This window comes from Haliotis rubra, unplaced genomic scaffold (genome assembly GCF_003918875.1).
Source record: "Haliotis rubra isolate DU_JTF1 unplaced genomic scaffold, ASM391887v1 Scf91, whole genome shotgun sequence".
NCBI classification, from domain to species: domain Eukaryota; kingdom Metazoa; phylum Mollusca; class Gastropoda; order Lepetellida; family Haliotidae; genus Haliotis; species Haliotis rubra.
In genome coordinates this window covers 1,060,925-1,077,337 of record NW_025767646.1, presented here as the reverse complement: position 1 = coordinate 1,077,337, position 16,413 = coordinate 1,060,925, and the positions used below count along the sequence as shown (strand labels likewise).

Here is a 16,413-nt window from a genome sequence, read left to right as displayed (position 1 = left end):
CATTTAGCAAATTTTCAATGTTGATTCTCACACCATTCATCACTGGGGCTTCATAAAGGAGTAAGAATCTACATGAAAACAAGACAAAATGTCATAAACCGGAAGTTGTTACCCATGAAGTTGTGCGTTTCTATTGAAACTACTATACACTCAAACACTGTTGTATCATAGCTCAAGGGAAATACTTCTGGTTATCTTAGGTTTGACACAACCGAAAATGAAGAATAACGAACAAATATGTTGACACAAAATGTTACTTTGAGACAACTGTACGTTTGACACATCATTGTCTGACAAAACAGTGTTTGACTGAAGTTCCACATTACATTACAATGAGACTGTTAGACAGATCCACACAGAACTATCAGAAGATGTAATTATTACAACAAGTATACATTTGGACCATTACAGATTCATGCAGATGAGAATACTATTCCTGTGTTTTGATTAAAACAAGAGTTAGCTGGTTAGCACAAATAGCTGGACAAACATCAAGAACATACATAGAGCTATAAGTGACTATAACACCATGAGGCATTTGGGGAGATAATTCACACTGACCTCTCGCAATGACTGTCAATGATTAACATACTACTCAACATATCATAAGGACAATGGAAAATAGGCTGATCCCTAGCAAAAGTTGAGCAGTATATTACACATCCCTTCAAGAGTTTCGAAACTGAAATATATATTCCACTGACCTTCCACAAACAATATAGCAGCGGACTTCTTGTTTCTGATTTTGATGGTGTACTCTGCCTCGTCTTCAAGAGCGACCTTGGGGAAGGTCAAAGTGTGTTTGGTGCCATCCATCTTTATCTGGCGGTCCTCAGTGGAGCTGATCTCAACCTTGTCCTTCATCCAGACGACTTCCATGTCAGGTCGGTTGATCTCACAAAGGAGGGTGATGTTCTCGCCTTCAACACACTCGATCTCCTTCAGGGGAACGATGATTTCCAGGGGAATTTCTGAAAATAGATATTGTTGTCAACTGATGGTCTCATGAAGGACACTAAGATCTTAACATGATTAATACACGGCACAGTTTAGTATGAGATTCTATCAGGCTTTCTTTCCACAAAGTGATCATGTTCCTACATCTGTTATTAGTCAGTGTTTAGACAGGCAGACTAACAAGTATATTTCAGTAAAAGGCTTCCGGCGCAGATTACATACATTATTATTTGTTTCCTTGGGCAGGATTATTTATCTAATTGATGTGACTTAAAATATTTCTGACATGATATGAGTATATAGCAACAGACCTGACACTATCAGGGCTTCTGTTCTGAGTTAAAGATACCAGAGTGCAAGTATATATATGTATGGGTGGGTAACACACTCAGTGATATATTTATCAGTGTTCAAGTATACATCTGTGCTTGCACTAAGGTCACAATAATAAACAGGACCCAAGTCATAAGTACACCTATTTTTCATGGATTCTCTAACTATAAATTAGTCCGTTTTATGTATTAACCCAAAATAACCATGATATATTTTACCTTCGACTGTGAGTGGTGCAGTGCTCTGAGCACTCCTGATCATGATTGTGTATTCTGATTGGTCGTCCAATTCTGCAGGGGAGATAATCAGGCGATGGATTTTGCCATCTACCTCCATCTTGATTTTGTCTGATGGTTTGAGTTCCATGCCGTTCTTCATCCATTTGGCCGGTTGATCTGCCTCGGTGACCTCGCACACAAAGGTCACGGTTTCACCTTCCATGCATGTCTGGGCACCAAGGGGGATTGTAAACTCCAGCGGTGCTTCTGTTTGGTACGAGCACAGATTGTTGAGATGGACAGTAATAAACAAATTGTTAAAATAAAAGTAACTTAAACTTAAATATAAGATCAATATAAATTTGAAAATCCATGACTACTGCAGATATTGTAATGAAATATCTGGCATTTATAAGTTATTATCAAGCAATCTATTTTCTTTTGAAAAAGACCCACAATTTTTATCTCACGATGACATAATAAATCAAGATCTGGAAAAAAATATAACAGTGAGTGAAAATATATCAGATCCATGCGAAATATTACTACATTGCTAGTTCCACAACAAACAAGCATTTCACTGCAAACACAGGGTTTATCTTAACACTTAACTGTCATGTCAGTTGAAAATGACTTCAAATGAGGAAAACATCTTACTCATTCATATGGCCATAGTTCAATTTTGAAATGTTTGAAGATGTAGTTTGGAAGATGAACAAAAACCTGATAAATTATTACCATAAATGTCAACCTTTAGAAGTGACGGTATCAACTACTAATTCTTATTTCCTCATTTCAAGAATGAATCAGACATACACACCTGCTCTGAGATTGAACCCGGTCATGCGTTTGCTACCAATGACAACAACGTAGTTGCCATAGTCGTCAGCCGATAAGTCGTGAATGATGAGTTTATGAACACATCCCTGATCTCGTGAGTTCATGCTTCTCACAGGCGTTAATTTCTTCTTCGTCTTTATACCACGACACTCGCATATCATGCTTTGAAACCGTGCACGTAAATACAGCAACGCTTTCCGAACCAGTCGAAAAACGTTTCAAGTTCAGGTTGAGTCGGAGAGGAATTTCTGCAAAGGCAAGTCACGCAAACAACCGTGCAGAGAGAGAAAGAGAGGCGAAGAGACAGATGATGAACAGACAGACGAACAAACACACCACACTCACACAGGGGCTTGTTGGGTTATATTGGGGAAAATGCTGCTTCATTTTTAGTGCTTCCTCAGCTTTTGTCTCAGGCACCTGAGCTTACGATGAAGCAGTATTCGTGACATACAGCTATCAGTGATGTTAATCACAATGAGAATGCCAGACAAGAGAAATACGCAATACACCAGTAATTAACTGAAAGGAAGAAATATACAGCTGGAAAGAACAAAAGATTAGGATTAATAAAAGAACTAATAAATAATGAAAATGAATATCTACAGCTAGCAAACACTATCACTATAGAAAGGCTGCACGCTAAAGGAACTAACTGATCAACACATGCAGATGGAAACAACACAGATAGAGGCTGTTCATACAAAGCCAAATTTTATGATATCCTTGGATATCTATCTCCATGGAGTTAAATATACTTGGAATAAAGATATCCTCAGATGTAGGATGCCATTGCTTGGTATATTTGAATTCCATGATATCATGGATTATCATATTTATTGATTATTACATGTTTTTAATAATATCATTGGATTTGTGATATCATCAGAATAATATGATGACATCTTGAAACAAAGACAGCCTGTTGCAACAATGTCTTTGTAACAGGCACCAAAACAAAAGGATATTACCAATATCTAAAGGGCATTATCGTAAAAAATCGTCTCCGCTATTCAACAGCCTCTACCTAAAGAACAAACAAGAGCTAACAAATACACGGCAGGGTTTGAATACACTGACTAGATAAGTTCACATGGCTCAATGCCAATGATGGTTTCAATTTTACAGCAAGCTAATGGAAGCACCAATTACACTTTTGGCAGTTGCGGGCAGTGTTGACATTTTCAATGCTCTTTCTTTCATTTATGATTGATAATGTGTCCAAACAATAGTTCGACTGAAATAATATATGCTAATGGTTGTGAGTTTTGACAAATTCAAACCCTGGAAGGATGAGCTTCAGGAAGCGCACTGCAAACAATATCTGAACATTAGACGAAGAACCGACCTTCAACTATTAGTGAGGCTGTGGACATTTTGCCACCAGAAGATAAACTATAACTGGCCGAGTCGTCGGACTGGACATCTTTGATTGTTAAGGTATACACCTGTCCCATATTAGCAATGTAATATTTGTCACTGGCTACAAGTGAGCAGCCATCTTTGAGCCAGGTGACATTACAATCGTCACATGACAACTTGCACACAAACGTGGCGTATTCATGCTCGAACGCTCGTGTGTGTTGAAGAGGTGATATTATTTCAACAGGGTTGTCTGCAATCCAAGCAAATAAAAAATCTGGGTCAGAGGATGCTACACAGGAACACCATTAAAACATCATGCACGGACAGACCACATCATCAGATAAATGTACTACTTTCCTTACAACTTTCTCACAAAAAGTATGTAAATTAAACAAATTCCCAATAAGGCTGGTAAATTGTAATAGATATATTCACACACTACTCAACTTTTGACAGGTACCTGTTAGACCTTTTATAACCTAATAATTTAAAGTTATACAAGCTCCATATGACAATCCTCATATGCAGAATAAAAACAGTTATAGATCATGAATTTAAAAAAAAAAATTTTTTTTTGGGGGGGGGTGTAATTATATTGCTGATGTTGAAATAAAAATAAATTGCCACCAGCACTTTTGTGATATTTGTGTCAACAAGAACATAAAGAACATCATGTGATAAATGTGTCAACAAGAACATAAAGAACATCATGTATAAATGTACGTAATGATATGGTCTGATCTACCTTACCCATCATGCAACTGTAATAACTAATAACCCCATGCATGTTATACAGTGAAACTAGGTGTCGTGGACCAATATGTCTACCACTATTTCGTGGGAATTGAAATCTACTGCCGGAAGGGGTGATATGTTAATTAAAGCATTTTGAATAAATTAAGAAATAGGTAAAAAAGAATTAACAATTTCACTTCAGAATTTTCATCCCTTCAATTCCTGAAAATATAACTTAGGAACAAGTTTATTAAACAAGAGTGTCACTGTATATAGAAACTGGAATTGTTAACAATAACATACACCATGCTATCTCAACCGAAACCAACCTTTCAGAGACAAATCTAAAATGGTACAATTTGTATTATTTTTTCATCAAAACTCATTTAAGAAAAAAAGTATGTTAAATCCCCGTTTTAGCAATAATCTAAAAACAGCTTGGATGGGAACACTAAGATTGAGCATCACATGCTGCACCATGAGGGGAAGTAAGCAAGGAGTCTGGAATAACGCCAATCGGCTAATGACTAAAATACTGTCAACGCAGTTGAAAATGTTCAAGTCACTTTCAGTTGTGTTACAAGGGAGTGCCTTAACCAAAAGGTTATATTATGTAAGTAATAACAGAGCATTCAATACACAAAAATAACTTATTACTGAGGAATAAGCCTCCATATTCACTAAAAGGTTGGTATTACCCAAGAACGGCATCACACCACAGCATGCCACATGGATTCCTACCTACCATTCTCATTGCAAGAACATGGCATGGCATCAACAATGCATGAAACTTGGAATCCAGAAGATGTCATGACAAATATACTACCCCATACAAGAACACCCACAACTTCCAGATTGTGTTGCCATACCAATGACCCATTAACTATAGTCATATGAAAAGTGAGTGAGTTAAAAAATCGGTAGTTTTTCAGGCTTATCATGACTATTATACAACAGATTTTTGGAGTTCTTTTTCTGCTCTGCTGGCTCTGTTGTGTAAAGCAATCATAACTTTATGACTGACAGAGTTCTCTATTTCAGAATAGACCTTAGATAGCTGTCATGCTGCTATTGTTTTGTGAGATTGAGTCCTGAATTATATGAAACATTTAAAACTAGTCAGATAAAAATAACATTTCATGACATCAGGTGGATTCCAACAAATATATGTTTTTAGGCTGACAAACAAAATAGTTTCATACATTCGAAAATGCAAACACAACATTCAATGCTCGTCATAATAACAAAAACTGATGATGTAAAATAAATAAAATGTTTCATTAATGATTGTTTTCCTACCTGGTCCCCTGAAATTACTCATCAAACAACAAAATTCATGGAACATTAAATTACCTTTTCTGACAAAAATGAAATAAAAAAATTAATGTCCGTCAGAAGATATGTTGTTCCATGACTTTGGTTGTGTTAGCTCTAATGCAAAAGCAAAATGCAGTTATGGCTGAAATATATATGCTATGCAGAGAAATTTACCATCAAGGCGCAGCCTAGCAGAGCTCTTCTGGTCGCCAACGACGACTGAATATTCGGCTACATCATCTTTATCACAATCCTTGATGACTAAAGTATGAGATGTGCCTTCCTGTTGGATGATATGTTTATTGCTGGGTTCAATTGGTGCACTTTCCTTCTCCCATGTGACAGAGACATCCTCTTTATTCACTTCACATTTGAAGCATGCGATCTTGTGCTCCTCAACGTGTTGCTCAGAAAGCTGAGCAGTGAACTCAACTGGAATTTCTGCAGGTGTAAAAATGGGTTGCAAGGTGAAGGACAAACATCAAGGTCAAGGTCATGCATTTGGAATCAAGCAGCTGCCAAAAGAAACCATTATTTTGAGAATAAGACCAGTTTACTCACTTCATTTGCACATCTGTGACATAACATGTCAAAAATACCAAACCACAATTTGCCCAATTTCGTTGTCAGATCATCAGTTATTGAGTTCACATCATGATAACTGAGTTGAATCCTGGATCTGACAATGATACTTTTCTGGTCTTATTCTCACCACACTACAATGTCTATGACAAGAGAGACTGTAGAAATACCTTTAACTGTCAGATTTGCAGAGGTCTTCTTGTCCTCGACCTTGGCAGTTATTTCCCCTGAGTCTGGTAGTGTAGCTTCCTTTATGATGAGTTTGTGAGTGCGACCATCGCTGATGATCTGATAACGTTTGTCTTCGTTGATCTCCTGGCCATCCAGGAACCATTTGGGTGTGGCACCATCCTTGTTGACCTCACACATGAACTCTGCAGTCTGGAGCTCGTCGATGGTCAGGTCTTTGAGAGGAGTCAGGAAGTCGGGTGACAGTTCTGGTAACAGAAAACAAACAATTATCTTTTAGGAAAAATAAACTGGGTTTAGTTCATATTTCAACCAAACCATAAGCTATTTAAGAGATAATAGTGTCCGTAAAATCTTACTTTCCATACATCAGTTGCAAATCAGTAAGTTTACCCTGGACAAAAAACATTGACCTTGAGATATTGTGTATACACAATACACTTGTGATCCATAAATCCCTAGTCATTCATCTGTCAAGTTATATATCTTACCTATCACAAAGAGTGATGCAGTTGTCTTCTTGTCATCAGCCATGATACTGACTGGACCCTCTTCCTCCACTTTGACATCCTTGATCTGGAGCTTCTTGGTCTTGCCATCAGAGATGAACTTGATCTTGTCACTCTCCTTCAGTTCCACATCGTTCAGGAACCACTTGACTTTCTCCACATCGCGGGACAGCTCACAGACAAACTCAGCAGTGGAGTTTTCAATGGCAGTGACATCATTGAGCGGCACTGTGAACTCCAAAGGAAGAGGATTGACAGTGAGTTGACATTCTGTTGATTTGTCTCCAACCTTGGCTGTGATCTTCCCAGTGTCCTCAACCGCAACATCCTCAAGGGTGAGCTTGTGGGTCTTGCCATCCTGCACTATCTTGATGCCTTCCATCGTCTTAAGTTCCTCTCCATCCTGGTACCATTTCAGCTTGTCTGTTTCTTTGTTCAGCTCAACAACGAAGTCAACACTTGATTTCTCGTAAGTGGTCTTGTCCTCAAGAGGAACAGTGAAGTCGACATCAATCTCCTCCACAATGAATTGGGCTTCAGATGACTTGTTGCCGACCTTGACTGTGACAGTTCCAGCATCTTCTGGGGCCACATCCTTGATGATGAGCTTGTGGACCCTGCCATCATCAACAAACTGGTACTTGGCATCCTGGGTTATCTCCTCTCCATCGATGAACCACTGGACATTGTCCACTGGTATGGTCAGAGTGCATTCAAACTCAGCAGTTGTATTTTCTTTGGCAGTCACATCCTTCAGGGGGATGGTGAAGTCAGCAGAAACTTCTGCAATAATACATGGAACATTTGGAATGAGTTCACTTAAGCAAGCCAGTTAATGCTCTTTTAAGGATGTATAAGTATTTTAAAAGGAATCCAGTTGTAATGTCTCATACAAGGTCATCAGCCATAAGAGCTATTCCTATTGAGCATTAATACCTTTTCAGTGTTTAAATTATTTTGTGTTTGTTAAGCAGTCTATATCCTTAGTCTATCAACTAGATCTAATGTCATTTTCATGTCTTGATCTTAACATAATCACAGCTTATTTTAAACTGGAAACAAAGTTTTACTAATCTGCATTCAGAAAATTGGTATTGGTATTTTTCTTACAATATGAAAGCCATAAGAAGCACTATACTTTAAACTTTTCAGGAACTGGATTTATGTTTACAAGAGTCTGGTTTAATGCCTATCAAAACAGTATTTCAGACATATCACAATGTCTGTCTGATGTAGGATAAAAGTGAGAAGTATGGAGGTCTTTATCATATAACACTTTGGTGAATGTCAAGAGCAGGAGTATGATGCTACCAAGAAACATCATCAATAAGAAATCATTCTGACAACCAGCATAGCAAATTGTGACACCATAGACAACTAAGCCATCAATAAACTGATCTATATAATGAGTGACAATCACCTTGAACAGCGAGGTCAGCTGAAGTCTTGTTGTCACCAATGACTGCTGTGACTTCACATGCATCTTCTGGAAGCAAGTTCTTGATAGTGAGAGTGTGTTCATAGCCATCTGATTTGATGACATATTTGTCTGAAGGAATGGGCACTGGTTTGCCATTGATGAACCAGAAGACTGGGATATCATCATCGTTGGTCTTGCATTTGAAGGTGACGTCTTCTCCCTCTTTTCCCTTGCCATCTTCCAGCTTCATTAAGAAGTCAGCTGGAACCTCTGTATCAGAACAAGAATTCTCGTGTCACAGATATTATCAGGTCAACAGGTTGTTTTGTCTCTCAAACAAATGGACAGAGATGTCCAATCTTTTATTTTATCACTATCTGAGTGAGTAAATTCGGTTTTAAGCCTCAGACAGCGACATTCAAGGTATGTCACGACAATCTAAGTTATCAAATCACGGCAAGTATATTAGCAACAACACATGGTGTTTCGATATCATGACACATGGTGTTTCGATATAATCACACATGGTGTTTCGATATCACGACACATGGTGGTTCGATATCAAGATGTATGGGTTTTTATATCATGACATTCGATATGACACATGGCATTTCAATATCATGACACATAGTGTTCGATATCATGACCCATGGTGTTTCGACATCATGACACATGGTGTTTCAATATCATGACACATGGTGTTTAGATATCATGACACGTGACCAGCTAGGTCAGATACTCAATCCTCATTCACTTGCATGAAGCATATAGCACTGGGTAGCGATAGAATCTAGCTCGCAATGTCCAGTGTTCATGAACTTTGATCAATCAACATTTCATGAACAAAGATGTCTATAGTATATCAACAATACATCTGAAACTCTGGAAAAAATTATTAAATTTGTACTTTATATTGATCATATTAACCATTTAAAGCCTATGAATGTATTTATCGGTCTTTCAAGCCATATACCCCGTGAAGGTCCGGGTTAGAATATTCAGCTTCAGTAACCCATGCTTGTCGTAACAGGCGACTAATGGGATCAGGTGGTCAGGCTCGCTGACTTGGTTGACACATGTCATCGGTTTCCAATTGCGCAGATCGATGCTCATGCTGTTGATCACTGGATTGTCTGTTCCAGACTCGATTATTTACAGACCGCCACCATATAGCTGGAATATTGCTGAGTGCGGCATAAAACTAAACTCACACACTCATTCAAGCCATATAACTACAGTTCTTATTTGACATGACAAACTCACCTATGACATTCAGCTTTGCCTCTGTGATGATGTTTCCATATGCACATGACACAGGACCCTCATCCTTGGGGCGGGCGGCACTTGCTGACCAACAGAGTGTGCTGTTTACCGTCAGCCTTGATAGCATACTTAGGACTTGGGATGACCTCTTCACCTTTGACTGTCCAGACAACATTGACATTGGCGACAGAGAGCTCACACTCAAACTTAGCAGCCTCGCGTTCCTTTACTGTCATGTCCTCGAGTGGTACGATCCACTTCCACTAGAAAAGAAGAATATTGTTATAACTAGTTGAAAAATGACAACTGAATCAGATTTCCTCTTGTCCAGCCAATCCTCTTTTCAGTACCTCTATTAACAAGCAATAGGACAAGTTATACTCTGACATAACCAACATATTGAAAAATACTGCAGCAATTTCTTGTCTTTGTCAAACATTACATTCCTCAATTACATTCCAAAATTGAATCATACCTGAGTTTTGGGAATAACCAGGTGACTCTCCTCCATCTCTTCAGCTTCCTTGAACTTCTGAGGTCGGACATAATGACCCTTCTCCTCTTCAGGTGCCTCTGCAGGAGCTGCAGCAGTTGGGCGCTGGAACTCTGCCTGTTCCAGTTCGGGACGTTCTCTCTTGGGCAGGGTGAAGGCATATTCTGATGTGTCCATCTCCATCTACAAACAGGGAGAATCACATGACTTCAAAGTCAGGAAATAATCAACTTTTGAAAAAGTATTGCTCCAAGCATTTCTCATTGCTTTGAAATGTATTGTTGAGTTGAGTACAAAGTCACTGACTAGACTATCCTCATGAGTGGATGCTGTTAATTCCACAATATGTCAGCTATGGTGGATTGTAAAAAATAAATCTGGTTCCGGCAAGCCAATGTTTGTCTGCATGGCCAACAATCAATGCCAAATCAGCATGATGCACAATCAGCAATATCAAACCATTGAAAACCTTCAAACTGTCTTTGACTATTCCATGTATTCTGACCAAAAATGGATATTAAAGATGATCCTGGCATTACAGAGACACCACCAACTATTCAACACTGAATGCTCAACGTTTCATATTTTATGTTGACTTCATCATAGACTTGATTCTTGTTTGTAGTGATCCTACCTCTGGTCGCTCTCTCTTTGGTAGCATCTCGTAGGGCTGCCTCTCTATCTCCATCATCTGAGGGGCAGGCTTGGCCTCTGGTTCTGGAGCCTCTTCCTCTGGGGTTTCCACATGCTTCAGCATGTCACGCCAGTTCAGCTCTGCTTCCTCCTCAGACAGGGTCTTGTGTTCTCTGTGAAAGAAGGCAATATACATAGATCTCTCTTTTGCCTTTTGTAAAGATGTTTATCTTTTCTGAGGCAATAGTTTGAGTTTAGGTATGTTTCACTGAGGTTTAAAAGCTTTTGATCAAGTTTAGCTGTGTCTGACTGAGTGTATCTAAGTTTGACTGAGTTAACTTGTGTTTGAGTTAACCTGTGTTGACCTAGTTGACCTATGTTTCATTGAGTTTGCTTGTGTTTGATTGACTTAAACTGCGGTTGGCTGAATTTACCGGTACAAAGTGAGTTTACCTATGTTTGACTAAGGTTCACCAGTGTATGATTAAGGTAAGCTGCATTTTACTTCTGTTTGATTGATCTTAGTTGTGTTTGACTGAGCATACCTGTGTTTGAGTCCCTTCTTCCAGTCAGCAGCCTCTTCCTCCTTGTCAGTCACCATTAGGGTGGCAGGTTCAGCCTTGGAGCCATGTTCGTTGGTGGCAGTGATGGTGTAGGTACCAGAATCACTAGGCTTGATCTGGTCAATCTCAAGCACATTTTCGTGAGTTGATTCATCCTCATATACATGGTAACGACCTCCATCTTTGATCTTTTGCCATTTACCCTTCGACCATTCAACTTTGGGTTTGGGTTCTCCCTCAATGGCACTACGGAAGATTGCAGTTTGACCTGGAAAGGGAAATATGAACATGCAGTGACTGGTTTAGAGTGTTCCAGAAACTGTTATAGAACAAAACAGCATAATCCTGAGAAGGTAACCAATTGTGGAAAGTTCAGAACTGCAGGAAAAATTAATGGTCATGGGATTTTAAAAACAAAATGTGATTTCAATGCTATCCTGGAATTTTGTTCCAAAACATATTGTCTCATGAGTTTCCAAATAATTAATTACTCTCAAACAAACATCCCACATCACAATACAAAATGGGCAGTCCCTTAAACAATATAGAACAACTTATTTTGTGATATGACTAAATTACAATTTTTTTAATCAGTATTAATCATGTCACTGTTGGCTATAATAACAATAAGCTTCAATAACAAAGAATGAAACAAACAATTCATTTACATCGTCTCTTACCTTGAAGCACAGTGCACTTCATTGGTGGCATAACAAACTCGGGTGAGCGACCTCGGACGTCCATCTGGGCAGACGTGAAGACCTCGCCTCCACTGTTCTTGGCACGGGCCTCGACAGTTCCCTTCATGTCCTTGGTGGCCTTGTCAATGACCAGAGTGTGGGTGCCAGACTTGGGGTTGAACTCCATGTGGATGTTGTCACTGGGCTCTAGGACTTCTCCGTTCAGCACCCTGAGGATTTATCGGGCCACATATCATGAGGTGCAAATATTAGAGAAACAAAAATCATGTTGATCGCTACTTAGAATGTGAGTTAGTATGATATTTTGCTACTTTTAGCAATATTCCAGAAATATCATTGTGGGAACATCAGAATTGGTCTCCACACACTGTATCTGCTGTATTCAACACAGGTGTTTGAACTAATAGGCTACTCTACCTTGCCAATTCCCATTCAGAAATAGACAGGAGAGTAAGACCTCTTTACCGTTCTTTCACAGTGTTTCAAAAAGGCAGATGAAATGCTTCTTTGAATGTCATTAGGCATCAAACAAGAGACAAATGTTCTAATTTTGATGTTTTACAGCTAATATTGAGATGAGTCTACACACCATTCCACATCAGGTTGAGGTACACCCTTGACCTGGCACTCAAATTTGGCAGATCCAGAAACAGGGACCAGCGAATCGGAGAGCTTCCGTGTGATGTTTGGCTTCTTGACAGCTGAAGGAAGAACAGGAGTATTAACTTGTAAGCAATCATGCTCTAATCTCACAAGAAGGGAATTACATTTAGTTTTACAAGAAGTGTGTCACAGAGTAATTATGTAACAAACTTAAAGATGTTCCTGTCCCACAACTCATCCTACAGTCATGGACTCCACATAAGCGGGTTATCAAAACTTGGGCTCCACTTACAATTAGTATTTATACTTACGTGTGACCTTGAGGCGTCCATTGCATGATATTTGTCCTGCAGGGTTCTGAGCACGAGCTGTGTAGAGTCCCGCATCTTCAGTCTTGATGTTATTGAGGACCAGAGTGTGGGTCTGATCTTGCACCTCAAACTTGATGTCCTCAGTCTCCACAAGCTCCTTGTCTCCCTTCATCCTACAAGAGGAACAAGCACATGGTCAACATACATCATGTAGGTTCAGACTTGTGCTGTCAGGGGCGGATGCAGCTTTTTGAGAAAGACGGGGTGCACACTATTGAGAAAAGGGGGGTGCACACTTCATTTTCACCCGAGTTTCAATGGTCATTGAACAAACAACTTTCAGGACAAAAGGTGGGGTGCATAACCCTGCACGCCCCCCTCTGGATCTGCCTATGGCTGTGTAGGAATACAAACAGTGGACTGGATGATATTATTACTAATATGATACAGTGACCCACGTGACAATGATATGTAGATCAGCACCACGTGTTACCATTATCAGTAAGATCACTCCAGTTCAAGATCCTGTGAACATGAAAGTTTTCTTAACTTGGGTTACTTGTAATAGTGACAATGTCAGACATAAAGGAACCAAATACTGTGGAAGAGACAGGCTGCTAATCTGATTATTAATAGGATGATCATTTCCTTCCCAACATGTATCATCAATCATGAGTGAAGGTGAAGGTCATGACACATGTCCATTTTAGAAAAACGTATAATCACTAAAGTCCATGATTTTTGTCAAGTATGTAGAGGATGACTACATTTGTATCAACTGTCAGGTATCTTACTCACCATGTGATCGTGGGTTTAGGTTTGCCTGAGACAACCACTTCCATACGGAGTGATTCATGTTCCAGAATTTCATAAGTGTCCAGCTTCTTGATGAACTTGGGCCCTTCTTTCTTCTCTGTAAAAGCAAAACAATGCATGGTTATCATCAAACACAATATAACAAAAATCACAAATGTAAAGTTGACAGGAAAGTAAAACACTTAAGTGCAATATGATTTAAGTTCCGCCATCTGATGCAAATTCAGGTTCACACATTAAAAGAAGCAGAACTGATTCTAACAGAGACAACACAAATTTGTTTTAGACTGACTTAAATTCAACTTGCTAGAATTGCTACTTTGCCCAAACCAAGTTACTTGCTCAGCAATATATCTCTTGAGGATACAAGATGGCCATTTACAAAAAGTTTTGACACACAGAGTTATCCCCCTTACTGACCTTCAACAGTGAGAGTGCCCTCAGTCTTGGCTTCTCCAGCCTTATTGGTGGCGACGACGCTGATGGTGCCGGCATCTTCCACCTCAGTGGGCTCAATGCTGAGAGTATGCTGGGTGTCTGTGTACATCTTGCGCTGGTCAACATGGAACCTAACACCTGGCTCAATCTTCTCATCGTTGATAAACCTGGGAGACACATTGTGTGCAGGATGTACATCATGGGAAAAATTCCATTTATTTATCAGTCTGATCATAGTGATGAATAAGGATGGTTTCCAATCACTTTAGGCAATGCTGCTAAGGATACCAGGAATAAATCAATGATTAGACCCATAAGGGGAATCTAACCCATATTTTCAGCAAAACAAACAAGCTTTAACGACTTTAACCCCCAAGGTACTCTCTGCCCCTTAATATGTAACAGTATTCATCAGATCATTATGATTCTGATTTTACATAAATGGCCAAATCTAGACTCTGTCAACCTAAATACTGTAATCAATCTTCAGTGCCAAAATTATGAGTACTACAAATGATACACTCATACTAAATTGTACTAAATTATACAAAGAGCTGGCTGAAAATCAGACACTCATCATCATGCAACAACGCCTCAAATTCATGCCTACCATTCGACATCTGGCTCGGGAATTCCCTTCACAGCACAGTCCAGTTTGACAGGACGACCTTCACGGACCTCCCTGTTCGGCAGCTCACGTGTGATTTCTGGTGCCTCCATCACTCCCTCGATGGTGATGTTGGCAGTGCAGTCTGCAGTGCCAGCACTGTTGGTGGCAACACACTTGTACTCTCCAGCCTGGTCCATGGTTACCTTGACAACCTTCAAAGTGCATGTTTCGTCTTCATAGACTGGGCGATGGTTCGGCAGTGTGCTTACTGGCTTGTCGTTTCTGAACCATTCTACCTCTGGGCGGGGCAGACCAGTAACCTTGGCAACAAGAGTCAACGTCTTTGTTTCCATGATGGTCTGTATGGAAAGAAATGAGAAGTCATTACGTGTCTGAATGTCCATATAATCTTAACAAATTTCAAATTTCACACAGATTTTCAACCACAACATAAGTAAAGGAACTATGGTACAAACAATTAAGTTTATAAACTACTCACAGTGTCCTCGATTGTTTCGATGAAGACAGGAGGTCTGGTCTCTTCCTTTGTCTTAAGCAGGAGTGGAGACTCTGAGAGTCGCTCATCACGTTTAATTTCTGTAAAACAAAAGACATGGTTAAGACAATAATGTGACCTCAGAACACATCATAGAGGAGAATATTCCATATATAAACATCTAAATACATCACAGACAATAGTGATCCCAATCTCATTATAAGTTGTTGGGTGTATTGTACACATCCAGCATACACATATCAGTTGACTAAAAGTGATTTGGGGGACTGATTTCCTTTTTTAATGTTCGATACTCCAGCAAGAGAAGAATCTCTAACACCTTACCATTGACAATGAGGGGTATGTCAGCCGTGGCTTCTCCCTCAGAGTTGACAGCATGGCAGGTGTAGGTGTCGGCGTCGTTCAGTTCGGTGTCCTTGATCTCGAAGCAGTAGGTGTCCTCATACTTCTCAAAGTGGAACAGCTCCTTGTCATCCAGTTCCTTGTTGTCCCGCTTCCAGGTGACTGAACAGACAACACTCACACGTAACACACGCACAACACATACTTGTCACAGACACAACAATAATCATAAACAAAACATACATGCCACACTCTTACTCATTACCGATGACATTTAAGATCAAACTGAAGTGGGTTCTTATCAATATTATTTACATTCTACTATTAGTTTACCTTTTTTAAATCATGCATATTTTCTCATAGGGCTTGCATTTCCTGAAGGTGACTTAGAGTGCACTCACAAAAGCCATTTAGAGCTTTGATAATCACTGACAAATTAGTATTTAGGTTTACCTGTTGGTTTGGGAATTCCAATGACCTTGACAATGAATTTGGCCTGGTCATGCTCGCGAACTGTGACATTTTCAGGAACCTTGATGAACTCTGGTGGAGAGAGTTTCTCCTCAGGTTCTTCTGGAGAAAAATTAATGATCATTGATCACCATGTGCTACCACCATCATTATCTACACCATCAGTACAAAAGTATCCAGAGCTACA

At 39.4% G+C, this 16,413-nt stretch overlaps 2 protein-coding genes across 2 annotated transcripts in view; both read right to left on the bottom strand.

Annotated features, from left to right (window-relative positions):
• LOC124264125 (titin-like) overlaps positions 1-8,715 on the bottom strand; it is a 72,152-nt gene extending 63,437 nt beyond the window's left edge. The window contains exons 1-6 of the mRNA XM_046698845.1: positions 8,466-8,715; positions 7,028-7,828; positions 6,518-6,784; positions 5,940-6,206; positions 1,509-1,775; positions 705-971 (exon numbers count right to left, since the gene is read on the bottom strand). Of these exons, the coding sequence (XP_046554801.1) occupies positions 705-971; positions 1,509-1,775; positions 5,940-6,206; positions 6,518-6,784; positions 7,028-7,828; positions 8,466-8,715 (2,119 nt within the window). The remainder of the gene's footprint in view (positions 1-704; positions 972-1,508; positions 1,776-5,939; positions 6,207-6,517; positions 6,785-7,027; positions 7,829-8,465) is intronic.
• The window catches only part of LOC124264124 (titin-like), a 35,744-nt gene continuing 27,931 nt past the window's right edge, over positions 8,601-16,413 (bottom strand). The window contains exons 19-32 of the mRNA XM_046698844.1: positions 16,209-16,328; positions 15,738-15,917; positions 15,396-15,493; positions 14,897-15,255; positions 14,269-14,453; positions 13,831-13,945; positions 13,033-13,205; positions 12,708-12,819; positions 12,098-12,327; positions 11,400-11,685; positions 10,856-11,027; positions 10,204-10,404; positions 9,729-9,991; positions 8,601-8,735 (exon numbers count right to left, since the gene is read on the bottom strand). Coding sequence (XP_046554800.1) covers positions 9,788-9,991; positions 10,204-10,404; positions 10,856-11,027; positions 11,400-11,685; positions 12,098-12,327; positions 12,708-12,819; positions 13,033-13,205; positions 13,831-13,945; positions 14,269-14,453; positions 14,897-15,255; positions 15,396-15,493; positions 15,738-15,917; positions 16,209-16,328 — 2,435 coding nt within the window. The 3' untranslated portion in view covers positions 8,601-8,735; positions 9,729-9,787. The remainder of the gene's footprint in view (positions 8,736-9,728; positions 9,992-10,203; positions 10,405-10,855; positions 11,028-11,399; positions 11,686-12,097; positions 12,328-12,707; positions 12,820-13,032; positions 13,206-13,830; positions 13,946-14,268; positions 14,454-14,896; positions 15,256-15,395; positions 15,494-15,737; positions 15,918-16,208; positions 16,329-16,413) is intronic.